This window comes from Hyperolius riggenbachi, chromosome 9, assembly GCF_040937935.1.
Source record: "Hyperolius riggenbachi isolate aHypRig1 chromosome 9, aHypRig1.pri, whole genome shotgun sequence".
NCBI lineage: Eukaryota > Metazoa > Chordata > Amphibia > Anura > Hyperoliidae > Hyperolius > Hyperolius riggenbachi.
This window is the reverse complement of record NC_090654.1, coordinates 186,181,288-186,197,846: the sequence shown is the minus strand read 5'-3', so window position 1 is coordinate 186,197,846 and position 16,559 is coordinate 186,181,288. Positions and strand designations below refer to the sequence as shown.

The 16,559-nt window shown below is 44.0% G+C and overlaps 1 protein-coding gene across 2 annotated transcripts in view; it reads right to left on the bottom strand.

The window, feature by feature from the left end:
* The window catches only part of SYNPR (synaptoporin), a 356,819-nt gene that overhangs the window by 50,037 nt on the left and 290,223 nt on the right, over positions 1-16,559 (bottom strand). For both annotated transcript variants that reach the window (XM_068253787.1, XM_068253788.1), the window contains one exon: positions 3,301-3,499. In XM_068253787.1, the coding sequence (XP_068109888.1) occupies positions 3,301-3,499 (199 nt within the window). The remainder of the gene's footprint in view (positions 1-3,300; positions 3,500-16,559) is intronic.

Below are 16,559 nucleotides of genomic sequence, written 5' to 3'. Positions count from 1 at the left end.
AAAGGATAAGTGGTGGACCTACCCCCTCCAAGCAGACGCAAAAACAGGTTGATGTTATATCAACAAGCAAATTTATTTATATATACACTCCAAAGGGCCATGCGTTTTGCAGGTGTGGCCCCTTCATCAGTCAATAGGGGGTGGAGTATACAGCAACAAGTGTCTATGTCTCGGCCTGGCATCTCTGTGCTACACAGAGGCGCTAGGCCAGGCATGGGCAAACTTGGCTCTCCAGCTGTTAAGGAATTACAAGTCCCATAATGCATTGCAGGAGTCTTACAGCCATAGTAATGACTTATAAAGGCAAATGCATTGTGGGACTTGTAGTTCCTTAACAGCTGGAGGGCCAAGTTTGCCCATGCCTGCGCTAGGCTGAGACAGACACTATCAGAATCAGAATCTTTTTATTTCGCCAAGCACGACTGGGCCGTGCCCGGAATTGAGTTTGGCAAGTACAGGGCTAGGTGAGACATTACTAGAATGGGCTGTGAGGAGGAAAGGGAGGTGTGCAATCCCCGCAGGTGTCATGGATTAGGTAAGCCAGCTGCCGCTACACTATTAATTATGCGGGGGGGGGGGCAGAGGCACAAAGGGGCAGGACCAGAGACACAGATGAGGGAGCGGAGGCATGCGGGGATGGAGAGCGGCACACTGGGGGGACACATGCAGGGAATCCCTGACGTGACAGCGGGTCGTCGGTTCTATCGGGGCGTTCGTAAATTGGGGATTCCCTGTATTCCCCGTATAAGATACAGGGACTTTTTCTTCCCATTTTGGGGGAGAAAAAGTGCATCTTATACTGAAGAAAATATTGTAATTTCTCTATATAATTTCTGAGGTAGTAGAGGTAAGTTTTACTTTGAAAAAACATGCCCAGGCTAAACATGAAATTAGATTTATCTTAATTAATCCCAGAGTAAAGAATTGCATGTAAATTAGCAAATCAGTAACACACAGTTAATTTTAAACATGGAACACAGGCAAAGGCAAGTCTGAAAAGGTTACACTTGATGAGGATGTTTTCCAAAATCCTTCATCAGTCAGCTGTTCCCTTGGAAATACTTTCTATGAGGCCTAAAGGCTCCTCCTGTCCAAACCTTCCCCTCCTATCTATAATCCTTGTCACTGAATATTCTGAGAAGTGCCCTGCGCATTGAACTTGATGGGACATTAAATATTAAATGATTGTAGCAGAGGAAAACTTGAAACGTTTGACATTTTTTGTCTCTGCCGGTGACTCACAGGTTGCTGCCTCAATGCAACACGGGAGATCAGATCACTGTATTATGACGGTACGGTGGTGCCTTCTGCAATTTCCCATTGATACACCGTTGCTTAACAACTATAAAATGAGTGCCATAGTACTCTATAGGCAGGCCTGAATTTACATCGCAGAAGCCTATAGGCGCAGATGCCCTGGCACCCCAGACTTCACCCTCCATGAACCTAAAAACCCCCACCGAACCGCACCGCAAGTGTGGTGGCTGGCCCAGCTGTCACATCCCCCTTACTTCCCTTTCCTGTAATAGGTAGCTACAGGTGTCTTTTAGCATTAGGTAGCCAGAGGTACCCTCAGTATTAAGCAGCTAGTGTTGCCCCCGACCTAAGGGAAGATCTTGTCAGTGGAATGCCGCGAGCTGGGTGAGTAACCTCTCATTTACGCTCTGCATAGGGAAGGAGAAAGGGGGGCACTAGGGGAGGGGAGTGTGCTGCCTTTCCATCATCAGACGCCTGTAGGCACGTGCCTACAGTGCTATATGGTAAATCCGCCCTGTCTATAGGCAGGCTTTGTGCTGTATGGGGGTGGGGGGAAGGGGGGTAACCTGTAACCATGTTACAGTACCAATTTAACTTCTCTCTGGTGTTGATGTTGGCTGTATCTGGTCAGATAGTCCAATCAGCTTTCATTCATCAAACATGCATGTTGAGCCAGGTGTTGGTGTGTTAAATTCAGCAGCTCTCCAAACAATCGGACCCTTTTCCAAGACCGAGTTTCCCAAATGATTGCCAAGGATACTTAGACTGTTAAAAGCCAACTAAAGTGAAAAGACTAAGGAGGCTGCCATATTTGTTTCCTTTTAAACAAAACTGGTTGCCTGGCTAGACTGCTGATCTATTTGGCTGCAGTAGTGTCTAAACAACTCCAGAAAAAGCATGCAGCTAATCTTGTGAGATCTGACAATAATGTCAGAAACATCTGATCTGCTGCATGCTTGTTCAGGGTCTGTGGGTAAAAGTAATAGTGGCAGAAGATCAAAATAGGGGGGGAGGCCCCTTTACAGGGCTGGCAACAGTGCTGCGCTTATTAGAGGGGTTCAAATGGGAGTGTACAACAAGGGGGGCACTGTTGGAAAAGCAAAAAGGGGGAACTAATGGTGTAAGAGCACTGTAAGTTGGTTGCAAAGAAGTGTAGTGTTAATTTTGGAAAATCATAGCTAGCTGTAGCTGCAAGTTCAAATAATTTTTTTTATATAAAATCAAATTAGAAATTCAAGTGTTATGGAATTGGGCACGAAACAGAATTAAAATCTGTTACAATGTTAATATTTTTTTCTTTAAGATGTTTACAGAGTACAAAAGATTGCACATACCTCACTAGTCATTTATTTGACTTGCTAAGTTTGAGTCAGCAATAAACAGAGAATCAGCTTGATTACTTAAAGTGAAGCTTATGGTGGCCACTAATGATCCAGTCTTTGTTCATCCAATCTTACCATTTCTATGTAATATAAGGGACTGCCTAAATTATCTATTCAATAGATTCACTCATTTTACCCTTATACTACATAGATTTGGTAAAATTGGATGAAAAAGGTTGGATCATTAGTGGCCACCCTTACTCTTATTAAAGGAAACCTGAGATCACGTAAAAAAAAATATACTGTGTATATATATATATATATATATATATATATATATATATATATATATATATATATATATATATATATATAAATAAAAATCTCAGGTACACTATAACTTGTCAGATGTGGTAAACAATTGATAGCTACCCAATATTAATCATTTGCCACCTTGCCACTACTGTGCCCCACTACAGATTAGATCATATCTGAGCACAGAGCTCATCTTACAGTATATCCCATCTCCTGCCCCAAGCTTAGTTCTACTCACTGCAGTACAGCATGAACAGCACCGCTCTGTATTCACAGCAATCGTTTTAACAAAAGTGGCATTTTCCTGTAAGGTTGCAGAAGAACACAGCTGTATCCAGTTTATGCAATGAATTTAGTACTTTACAGTGGCATTACACACAATTTATCCAGTAACTGGAAGACTTACAATTAGGGGCCCCCTGTTGTTTTCCCGGTACTTGTTCTGGAAGAAGATGTAGACCACTGTGGCAGCCAGAGAGTAGAGGAAAGCGAAGACAGCGATGGTGACAAAGAACTCTGCAGGGGATGAAAGGTCTCCGTTCAGCGAGAGAGTTTCCCTCCGCCTCCCATCACATGTAGGTGCATCAAAATTCACCTGATACAGCCTGCGATAAATACACAGAGTATGAAGATGAGAGCTCACAAATTATCCTCATGGAACACGAAACTTTACATATTACAGATGAAACTCCAACCTGTGTATTAGTTAAATCAGAACTATAGTCCATTCCATTTACCCACTGCGCTGTGTTTATTATGCAGTCTACAAGCTGACCCTGCATTGCAAGTATTCCAATATAATCATAACTGCTTCTGCTGTAATAAATCTTCTCAGTCAGCCTGGCTCTATATGGTACATTGCTGAGGAGAAGGAAGCTTGTTGTCTCCCCTCCTACATTTCTGCTCTTCACTGATTGGCTGAGGGCAGTTCAGTGTGACAAGAGGCTGAGAAGGGAAAATCTGCTGAAATATGATCTATACTGTGCTCATATGTGTTTACAAAGCAAGCTAGATATGTGCAGTTTCTAGGACAAAAAAAAAGAGTAAGGGAGAAAATTACATCAGGATTGGCTTCCGTTAGAGGTAGTAAAGATGGAAAATGCCTGAAACAGTTTTCTCTTTTTTTGCTATATAAAAACTTAAATCAAAATGTGGACAGTACAATACATATGCTGTGTAAGTAGAACAAGTATTTATCTACTTAAATATGTTTTTGTTTCCTGGGATAGTATGGCTGTCCCTGCTGCTTCAAGGCCTGAGGCAGAACTCTTCATAGAGATGACAGGTTTTTATTTGTATGTTTATTTAAATATCGCTGTCATGTTTATTTAATGAAAAATACCAATCCTCTGGAAAAAACTCGATTGGTTTTTCTAAATGTTATGTAAATTGGGTAAGGAACACGCTTGAGCACAGCGTTTAAATAATAAATAGGATTTGAGAAGTTGGCACGATCTTCTTAATGCCAGAAATGCAGATTAAGTGAGGAAATATCAGCCCGGAAATGCTAATGTAGATAGAAATATATAATTCATAGTAAAATCCTCTTTTCCAGCTACGGACAGATTATGCCTTACATCTTTAACTTCTCCTTAGTGTTCTACTTATTTTAGGAATAAAGGTGGAATAAGATATAATAATTCAGTTCAAAAAGGAAAAAAACTGTAATTGCTGAGTTCCAGAGAACTTTCATCGGTGACAGGAAATTTGGGCGTATGAGACAGGTGGACAAAAAGGGCGCCGCCTTTGACTCCCATATTAAATATCGTTTGATGGGCGCCGAACAGGAAAAAAGGGCGCCCGTGATAATTTACGTTTTCAAAATTCATCCGTCATAATTTATGTTTCCCAACTTCGCTGACGACCAGTAACACTTACACAGAAAATAATATCATTTATAGTTTTTAGCTAATTCGTAATGTAATTTTGAAATAATGACTTTTCATAAATCATTATTTTCAACATAAAAAGCCGACAACACATAAATCGTAATATACTTTTTTTAAATTAACACTTTGTAAAACATTATTATCCACCAAATAAACTGCGCAACAACAAAATCATAATATATTGTTTTTCACACTTAAAGGGATACTGTAGGGTGGTCAGGGGAAAATGAGTTGAAGTTACTCGGGGCTTCTAATGGTCTCCCACAGACATCCTGTGCCCGCACAGCCACTCCCCAATGCTCCAGCTCCGCCTCTGGTTCACTTCTGGAATTTGAGACTTTAGAGTCTGAAAAACACTGCGCCTGCGTTGCCTTGTCCTCGGTCCCGCTGAAGGCACCAGGAGCGTACTGTGCAGGCCTAGTATGGTCTGTGCCTGCGCCGTGCGCTCCTGGTGACATCAGGGGAAGCGAGGACACGGCAATGCAGGCACAGTGGTTTTCAGACTTTAAAGTCTGAAATTCCAGAAGTGAACCGGAGGCGGGGCCGGAGCTTCGGTGAGTGGCTGCGTGGGCACAGGATGCCTGCGGGGGACCATTAGAAGCCCTGGGTAACTTCAACTCATTTTCCCCCAACCCCCTACAGTATCCCTTTAATACTTACAGTATAAAACACTATTATTCATCTGATAAACCGAGCAATAGCTAAATCTGATGAATAATGTTTACAAACAGTACTTAAAGGGACACTTAAGTCAAACAAAAACTCACCTAGGGCTTCCAATAGCCCCCTGCAGCTGTCCGGTGCCCTCGCCGTCTCCCTCCGATCCTCCTGGCCCCGCCGGCAGCCACTTCCTGTTTCGGTGACAGGAGTTGACAGGCTGGGGACGCGAGTTCCTTCACGTTCCTAGACACATTAGCACCCTCTATGCTGCTATATGGTATATGATATATGCTATAGCAGCATAGATGGCGCTATCGTGGCCAGGAACGCGAAGAATCACTCGTGTCCCCATCCTGTCAGCTCCTGTCACCGAAACAGGAAGTGGCTGCCGGCGGGGCCACGAGGATCGGAGGGAGACGGCGAGGGCACCGGACAGCTGCAGGGGGCTATTGGAAGCCCCAGGTGAGTAAAACTCATTTTTTTTTCTGACTTAAGTGTCCCTTTAACCATTTCGGGACCGCCGTTATGAGATCCTACTCCACACTTGTGGCTCTTGTAGCTTGATGTGGCGTAGGATCTACGTCGGCCGCCATTTCCGCTCCCGACCCGATCGTGCGCACCCGGGAGGGGAGATTAAGCTGTCATATGACAGCTGACATCTCCCCTCAGTGATCAACAGCCACCGCGTATGGCTGCTGATCACGTGATCACTACGAGCACCGGCGTATCATAGTGATCAATTTGACAGCTGTGGCGGTAGGGGGAAAGAAGAGGATCCACTCACCTCCCTGCCGTTCTCACGACGATCGGCGCTCCCCACTGCTCTTGCCGGCATCTCTGCTCGTTGTGATGTAAGTCCAGGGCCACGGCTTGATGATGTCATCAAGCCGCGACCTGGGACTTAGCGTCAGTACGAGCAGGGATGTCGAAGAGAGCGGTGGTGTCCGCAGTGGCTCAACGTTGGAGCCTTGAAGGTGAGTGAAAGGGGGGACACCTGGCCACACAGGGGGACACAGCTCAGCAAGCCCAGCAACAGGATCCGGCTGCCTGATCCCCCAAACGCGCCCCCCTCATGAAAAAAGTGCCCAGTCCGTAGCCTCCCTGGCGGGAAGCCGGACCTGAGCACGGGCTGTGATTTGTATGTGCGTAGCGGTAAGCCCGTGCTCAGGTCGGGCTGTCGAGAATCTGGCTCCTGATGTGTTTACCTGAGGTTTCTCCCCTCTCACCTCCTTTTCAATTGTTTCGGCCGCCGGGATCCCCAAGTCCCCTCTATTCTTCCGGGGACCCGGCGGCCAATCAGTGCGCCGCTGCGGCGAGGGCGTGGTGATGTCACGCGGCAGGGCGGGCCTAAGTTGTACAATGGACCTGACGATGTTCAGGTCCAAAACTATTGTAAAGAAAAGAGCGCCCTGTGTCCCTGTGTGTCTGCATACTGTATATATATATATATATATATATATATATATATATATATATATATATATATATATATATATATATATATATATGTATGTATATGTGTGTATATATATATATATATATATATATATATATATATATATATGTATATATATATATATATATATATACACACACACATATAGGTACATGTATGCATATGCTTGGTCATACATGCATACACATACATGTATGTTCATACATGTACATACGTGCATATACGTGTATGTATGTACATGTATGTATGTATGTACGTACGTACGTACATGTATGTACATGTATGTACATGTATGTACATGTGTATATAGAGAGAGTTTAGCCTCATTTGTCTCTAATCACAAGTTGTAATTTGATCTCTCCCCTGTGTCACCTGACTGCCATGGCAGAGATGGCAGAAAAGCTTATTTGAAAGCACAGGTTAGTAACAATATAGCCATTTGGTTCCCAACTGCTTCTGACCTAAGAGCTCCTGCCATACTGTTACGGATTTTTGCCCTGACTACTTTCTGCCTGCCACCTGCACCGACCTCTGCCCTGATTTTGACTACTCTCTTATTTGTACAGTTTCAAAGTTTTTAAGTGTCTTAATAAATTTTATTAATTCACAAAATGTGTGTTCTAGTCTTTTATTTATATGCAGAATGTCTACCAGGCTTTTATTCTGTCATATTTTGGTAAATTATGACTTAAGAATTGGAGGCTGAAAATTCTAGAAAAAATGTACCGCTTTTGACTCATAATTCCTGACAGAAATGCACCGCCAGGGAGGTTAAGGGGGTTAGGCGGCCGGACCTGAAAGGGTTAAGCATCGTTTATGTAAAATCAGTTTTAAATCATAATAACTATAATCATCATTGTTAATATACAAACGTTATTGTAAGTTTCCGTCTATAATTACAGAGAATAGCGTTTTACCAATACAAAATTTCATATACATTATTTAATTATTTGAATTAGTAAAACATTATTGTAAACAAAATATTAATATACTAGTAGACCTAAGCCCGTTTAAAAATGGGCTCTAGATCTGTGTTTAAACCCCGCCTCCCTCTCCTCCCCTTCCCTTTCTTCCCTCTCATCCTCCCGTGACCGCAGCCACCGCCGCACAGTCACCGCCGCACAGTCACCGCACATGCACGCGCGTGCCCGCTGCACCTTCTGGCCCAGTCCTCACTCAGCTCTCCTCAGTCCCTGCGTCCCTCCCTGCACATGCGCAGTAGCGCAAAACACGGGACACACACACACAGGAAGTGCAGGGAAGGGACGCAGAGACAAAGGGGTTTTATTATAGAGGATCATTTTTTTATATACAATATTTCAGATTAAAGTTTACACCAGGCGCCCTTTTTTCCCGATGTCCTTTTTGCATGTACGCCTTTCATCCTCATAAAGACATAGGAGATACATACCTAATGTGGTAGTACCAATCTGTGTATTTGCACACCATGGCTAGGGTAGAGTCTATTTTGGATAAACAAATTATGATGACCAGGCAGCCTAGTATACAATACTCCCGATTTATTAACCCTTTAGCAGCCAAATAAAGTAAAACTTTATTAGGCTGCAGGGTCGAATTTTACCTGCCACCGAGCAAGCATGCCTTCCCCATTCTGGCAGGCTCGGCAAGGTTTTCACATTCGGCGGCAGGGAGCTTTTATAGTTACCTGTCCGCACGGCTGGATCGGCTTCTTCTTCCTCCACCGCGGTATCGAAGTAACCCCTGACATGTTCTTCCCGGATTCTGATCACATGATATGACATGACAGGTGATCGGGATCCAGGTGTCAGCATTAAATCGCCACCTAGTGGTGGAAGAGGGGTGATGGAAGAGTCTCTATCATTTCTTCCATCACCCTTCTTCCACCACTGGGTGTCGCTGCAATGCTTACACAGTCTACTGGATCCCGATTACGTCATATCATGTGATCAATTGTGATCAGCACCCAGACAAGCTGCCGGAAGTTCAGAGCCGCCAGTGGAGGAAGAGAAGAAGCTGCCTGGAACAGGTTACTTTAACTGCTCCCTGCCTAGCTTAGTCAAACGAGATATGCCGACAGAGGTTTACATTGCACAGCAGCTTTCAAACGTAAACAATTTCATTCAAAGCTTTTATTTCCTGGTTTTAACTTTCAGAACAGAAATCCAGGATACATTAAACATAAACTTATACCCATAATTATATTGGTTGTCCTGATTCAGTACTAAATATCTCTCTTTTGTTTCTAATCTGAATAAAGATGCCCAATAACAATCTCCCACACGATTGACCATGTGATCAATCAGATCTTGTGCTGTTAATGGTGCTGATCGTCTACGAATGCTCAGTCTAGTAGTGTATGGTGACCAAAGAAGTCCAAAGCCCTTCTAGTGAATACAAAAGAAAAAACACAGAGAAACCCTTATGGTGTAGTATATCAGGATGATGCCTTGAAATAGTAGAGAGTAATAAAAGGTCTCAGAAAGGTAGTTTGCAAAACCAGCAACCACAGTATAACGGTAGGTGAGAAAGTCCCATCCCCATTTTCTGATCTTCAATTGTGCGGGTCGCACTCCAGGGAAAAAATTGTCCAAGTTCCAAGAACAAAAACACATAACAAAAACTGCGGGGCTATATGAGCTAGGCAGAAGAAGTTTTAGGGCCCATTCACACTGGTAGTCGCAAAACACTAGCTCCTTGCGTTTTAACGTGGTAAAATCACTGAATGTTCTTGCGATTTTTGTGCGATCGCGATTAACACTTTTTAGCATTCTAATCGTGATCACACTAGAATCGTCGTAAATAGCTACATGTAGCGCAATTTGCAATTGACGCTAATCGTGAATTGCCCACGATCGGTGGCAATCGCGGCAGTGAGATCACTGCCATTTAGTTAGTACTGCGCTAGCCCTGCCGGCAATTTGGAGATTAGCGGGAATTTTCAGTCTGATCAGATTGGTTATCATTCTCCAATCCATTGGCCCTGAATGTTCTTTTAGGATTCAATATAGTCAATAGCAGGGGCGTCGCTAGCCCCAAAGATCAGTAGCACGTGCCACGGATCTATTCTGGGGTGCCCTGGATGTCCCCCAGGCAGAGATGTAGAGCCTCTATGGGGGCATGCTGGGACGTGTGGTGCCTCAATGGCGGGTTTGCTGGAAGATGTGGTCCATCAATCAAGGGTATGCTGGATGCTGTGGTGCCTCTATGTGGGCATACTGGGTGCTATGGTGCCTTTATGGACGCATGCAGGGAGCTGTGGTTATTTTATGGGGGCATGCTGGGAGATGTGGTGCCTCAATGGGAGGGGATCGACTAGAAGGTCATGGATTGCTGGGGGGGGGGGGGGGCGCCCGACAGACAACCTGGCAGTAGGCCAGCCCACCCAGCAGAAAGCCAGACCAGCCACCACAGAAGCCAAGTAACTCTGCCTAGTTATGTTTAAGTGACACTGCTTACTGTATTTTTTGGACTATAAGACTCACTTTTTCTCCCTCAAAAGTGGAGGGAAAAGTCACTGCGTCTTATATTCCAAATGCAGTGAGTTCCTGACTTGTGAACGTCTGCCAATATGAACCTCCAACCCGCTGCAATGTCAGGGACTCCCTGTACTGTGCCCATGCAGAGGAGAACACATGGGGACAAACAGAGGACACGGGGACACAAAGGGACATAGAGGAGGACACAAGGAAGACAGAGGCAGACACATGGGGGACATATGAGGACACAAGGGGGACAGAGGAGGACACAGGTAGGCACAAGAGGTACAAGGGGGCATGAGGTACAAAGGGGACATAATTCTCAAGATGCCCCTTCACCATCGATGCACCAGGTTTAGTATATATATTTATGGTCAGGAGCGTCTTATAGTCCAAAAAATACGGTATTTATGTGATATGCTGCATTTATTTATTTATTTATTGTATTAATGGAGTGGGGCTTCATCCAATATTTTGCTGGACAGGCCTACTTAGACAGCTGTTATGTTCATGCAAATTTGGCTCCTCCTATGAACACACCCACATTCTGGTGCATGGCCCCACCCATTTTTGGCTGGATTGCCCAAATGTGTCCCGGATCTCTTAGGCCCGGTTCACACTTGCGGTGGCCCTCCGGAATCGCCGTGCCGGAGCCGCACCGCCTGCAGAACGGACGGAACGGACGCACGGCATAGCAATTAAAGCCTATGCATCCGTTCACATGGGTCCGTTCTGCAGAACCGGAGCCGGACCGGATCCGGGCCGGATCCGGACTCCGGCCTCCGTTCCAACATGCGCTATTTTTTCATCCGGCCCCTCCGGCAGCCGTATCCGGGGCGGAGCCGGACTGCACCATCCGGCCAATACAAACAAATGGGAACCGGAGGCCGCACAACACACTGGCTGAGAAATCCGGATCTTCTACCCCACTTCCTATGCGGATTTTTGCGGCGATATTGGCTGGGGACACATGGGCAAGCATTTTGGAGTGGAGCAGCACGAGCTGGAGGTGTTGGCAGGATGTTGGCAGCATGTCGGAGGTGGAGGTGAGTGCTAAACAGCAGAGGGCCTGATTCCACAGGTCCCCCTTCTGCTGACCTCCCAGACCCCAACATTTTTTTTTTTTTTTACGTATATTTTGCCAAACGGATCCGGATCGCATCCTGATTGCCACCTGATGCAACCTGACCGGATCCGGATCGGATCCGGATCAGAACCGTACGGTTCCGATCCGGATCCGGTCCGGATCCGGTCAGGTCATCCGGTCCGTTTGGCAAACAACCGCTAATGTGAACCGGGCCTTAGGATCCTAGCAACGCCCGTGGTTAATGGGCACCTTTACGGAGTGACAAGACAGGATTTTTAGCTCCTGTGTCTGAGGGCACAAGTTTTTATTTGAACTTTGAAAAGTGTGTTAACCACTTCACCCAAAGACGTTTTTTACCCGTAACGGACAAGAGCGATTTTCACCTTTCCGTGCTCATCCCTTTCATTTGCCAATAGCTTAATCAATACTAATCACAATGAAATGACATATATTTTGTTTTTTTCTCCACCAATTGGACTTTATGGGGTTGATATCTGTTTTTAGTAATTACCTTATTTTCTATGCATTTTAAATGGAAATACAAGGAAAAAATGAAAAATTACACCTTTTCTCCAATTTCATCCCCTATGGTTTTAATATAAACACTGCTACTGTGCATAAAACCCACACATTTTATCTGCCTATTTGTCCTGGTTATCACAAGATTTGAATTATGTCCCTAGTACAAACTATGGTGACAATATATTATTTGGAAATAAAGGTGTATTTTCTCTTTGGTGTTTTTTTTTCCACTATTTTCACGTGCACGGGAATACACATGCACCCGTTGGAGCGCGCACTAGCACCTGCGGGAATGCACGTGCACGCGTACAGCGGCAGCAGCATTGTCTGACTTATAAAAACGTCCTGGAGCCATTAAGAGGCTCTAGCAGGACGTTTTTATAAGTCAGCATGTCATTAAGTGGTTAAGGTAGCCATAAAATTTTTGTTTAGAACATCTAATTGATGGTACACTGAAGTGGATTCAAACATTCACGATGATATTTCAATAGATGAATCAGGTCTTTCAATCATGAAATAATTCATTGTTATAGTGATCTTAGTCAAATTACGATCAAAAACAAAATTGAGTGATAACTGAATAGTGTATGGCCAGCTTACGGTAATACCTTCTGCTGAGTTAACAATAATAAAGTGAACCACAGGTGATAATAAACTGATGAGATAAAGAATTGTATTTATCCTCCTACTCCTAAAGATGCCTTTTTTGATATGCCATGGTTTTATTTTCTATTCAAACATTTACAAAGTAGATTTAATGTTTTATTTTCTCTGCTCAGAGGCAGCCTATTAAGTGTCCCTGAGTGAAAACACATGAACTATTGACCTTTTCCTATCCCTCCCTGCACTCAGAAGTTGAATTCTGCCACAAAAACTTTTACTATATTCCTGACAAGGTACCGACAAGACAGAAGCTGTCACTTTCATGCCCGAAAATTAACTCTTTCAGGGCTCTTTCAGGGCTTGTTCAAACTAAGGGCGTTTTTGCCCTTTTTTCAAGCGCAGGTGATTTTCAATATCGCCCATAAAATGCTTGTGCAATGAATCTCTATTTGAAGGTTTATATCAGCGTGTTGCGCCCGATTTGCGGTCGGCAAGGGGTGCCTGCACCATTTTTGGGGCGTTTTTGCTATAATGGAAGGTATAGGAAAAACACAAAACGCTCACAAAATCGCTTTGTGCAGCGATTGCGTGAGCGTTTTTAAGCATAAATACATTGTATTTAATCTTTTCCTGGTCAAAGAGTTCACTTCCTGACTTGCATCAAGTGAATTACAAAACCGCTCTGGAAAAGCACTTAGAAAAGTGCTTTTACCTAAAACGCAGCGCGCAGTGGAGTGCTGAGAGGGGGAAAAAAGCGCACAAAAAAACACAAAACACTTGCTTTTTCGATTTTAGGTGTGAATGAGGTCTCAGGCAGCAACCTAAAACAAGTTAAACAGCCTGGTTATTAATATGTTTTGCCCCCTACATACACCTGTTTATCTCATTGTGTTGCTTTGGGTACACTTAAAGCATTGTTTTTTGAGATAACTGCTTCTCTCTCTCTCTCTCTCCTTATCTAACAGATTAACGCAAATAAACAGCTGACTGGGGAAAATGAAGTTTCTTTAAAGGGACTCCGAGCAGTGCAGAAACTATGGAAAGATGCATATCATTTTAAAGCTCTCTTTCTCCTCTTTCCAATGATATATAAACCACCACCCTACGTCTTTTAGTTTTCGCTATTTTCACGATTGAAATTGCCGCGGCCGCGATTTCGATCGCGAAAATAGAGAAAACTAAAAGGTGTAGGGCAACGATTTATAAGTCGTCAGAAAGAGGAGAAAGAGAGCTTTAAAATGATATCCATCAAGCCATAGTTATATTGTATTACACAGGACGACACTTTCCCCAGTGTCAGCAGCTCCATTCTGCTGAATGCAGCTGCTGACTTTGACAAAAAGTCGCCCTGTGTAATACAATACAACTATGGCTTGATGGATATCATTTTAAAGCTCTCTTTCTCCTCTTTCTGACGACACCTAAATCGTTGCCCTACGCCTTTTAGTTTTCTCTATTTTCGCGATCGAAATCGCGGCCGCGGCAATTTCAATCGCGAAAATAGCGAAAACTAAAAGGCGTAGGGTGGCGGTTTATATATAATTGGAAAGAGTAGAATGAGAGCTTTAAAATGATGTGCATCTTTCCATAGTTTCTGCACTGCTCGGAGTCCCTTTAAAGATACGAATTACACGTTATTCCCATTTACCGTATTTTTGGCATATAAGATGCTCCGGACTGTAAGCGTTTAGAGAGCAAAAACTAGGAGAAAAAATATACTAAACCTGGTGCGTCCATGGTCCAGGAGCATCTTGTAGATGTTCTTTCCCATTATTGTGTCCCCCATGTGTCTTCCTGTGTCCCCCATGTGTCCTTTTCTGTCCCCCATGTGTCCTTCTCTGCACCCAGTTTGTCCTCTGTTCCCTATTTGTCCTCCTCTGCTGCAGTAGAAAACTTCAGCACTGCATAGCCCTTAGTCCAGGAAAGGAACAGGTATAGCATCAACATTAAAAAGTCTAAAAGTGAGTTTCTTTTCGAAGTCAAGTACATCACAAATGAGCTTACATTTCCACACTCCTCTCTACCTTCAGGTTCCCTTTAACTAACTCAAAGCACAGCTGCAAAGTAAAAATACAAACTCAAGATTCTTAAAATATGAGGCTCTGCATACCGGATGCAATATATATATACTGTACACAGGTAGTTTTTTTTTATCATTGGTCCATATACCTAACTCATTCTGAACTCTTTATCTAGGAGAATTGATGGTTAGCCTCGCTCTGACCTCAAAACCTAAGGAACCAGAGTTTATTGTTATGCAGCAACCACCCTGTTGGACTATGTAATATACTTTTCCAGGACAGCTCCTTCCCTGGAGGTGTTTAAATCCAAACTGATAGCACACCACCTGTTAAAGGTCCGTACACACGCCGGACTTTAGGCAACGACGGGTCCGTCGTTGCCTCCCGCTGGGTGGGCGTGCCAGCGACAGTCCGGCGTGTGTACGCTCTGTCGTCAGACTGATACGGCTGTTCCTGAGCGATCCGCTCAAACCTTGAACATTGTTGCTACTAATTTCTACAGGCTTCCCAACGCTTCCTGATTACTTGCAACCCTTCTTGAGCATTAGTTGAACAATATTATACTGCATAAAACAGTGTGTTGCAATAAAAATGGTGATAAAAAGACAATTAAAGGGGCACTATGGCGAAGAATAGTACAATTTAAAATATGTGCAAACATAGACAAATAAGTATGTTTCTTCCAGAGTAAAATGAGCCATCAATTACTTTTCTCCTATGTTCAGAGGCGTAGCAATAGGAGTTGCAGAGGTAGCGACCGCATCGGGGCCCTTGGGCCAGAGGGGCCCCGAAGTGCCCTTCCTCAACTTCAGTATTAGCTATCTATTGGTCCTGTGCTCATAATTATCACTTCTATAGATACTTTGAATAGTGGTAATCATTAACAAACTGTTCCCCATCCCCTTCTTGCACCTCTGACACTGTAGTTGCCAATGGCAGGTTTTGGTGCGCTGTATCAATTGTTATGTATAGAGTGCTTGGGGGGGCCCCATTGTAAAACTTGCATCGGGGCCCACAGCTCCTTAGCTACGCCACTGCCTATGTTGCTGTCACTTACAGTAGGTAGTAGGAATCTGACAGAAATGACAGGTTTTGGACTAGTCCATCTCTTCATAGGGGATTCTCAGCAAGGCTTTTATTCTTTATAAAGATATTCCCTAAAAAGGATTTAAACAATGATACTGGCCAGCCTCCCTGTTCACTACATAGTGAATAGCAGTTGCTGCCCAGGAATTTTTGTGCCGCCATATGCCCCCATGATAAACTAGCGAATTACCAGCAAAATAACAGTGGAGGAGTTGTAGCGGAATACTGCCTCCATTACAGGGATGGCCTTGGAGCGTACAGGTAATATGGGTGCCTGGAATTGTCTGGAAATGGTAATTATTGTGTTGGGGGAGAAGAGGGGGTGGGGGGCTTTGTTTGGTTTTAATAATCGGCTTGGCCTGTGGGGTAAATTATTGGGGTAAATTGCACTTTCCTCCCACATTACCACTTGGGTTGGATGTGATGGCATCTCACCTGGCTGCATCTCATCTGGTGGTCCATCGCTATGGTGGAATAAACTGAAGCATCAAACTTACAGATCTTCAGCTTAGTTAATAAGGCTCACAATGTAGTGCAGGGATGTTTCAAATTTCACCCCCATCAATTTTCAAGCTATTTCTTGGGGTTCAGGATAACAGTCTTCCCATGACAACAATGTTGCTACTGTATATTACAAGCACTAATTGATGTAAATACTTAAATCCCCAGGTTGAACAATATGATCACATAACCTGTGGTGACAATCAGAGAGGAACAAATTGGACTGAGGCATGGATAAAGGGGCTCCCAGGGCAGCACGGTGGCACAAAACAAATTGGACTGAGGCATGGATATAGGGGCTCCCAGGGCAGCACGGTAGCATACTGTGTTTCCCCTAAAGTAAGACATCCCCTGAGAATAAGCCCTAGCAGGAATTTCTAGC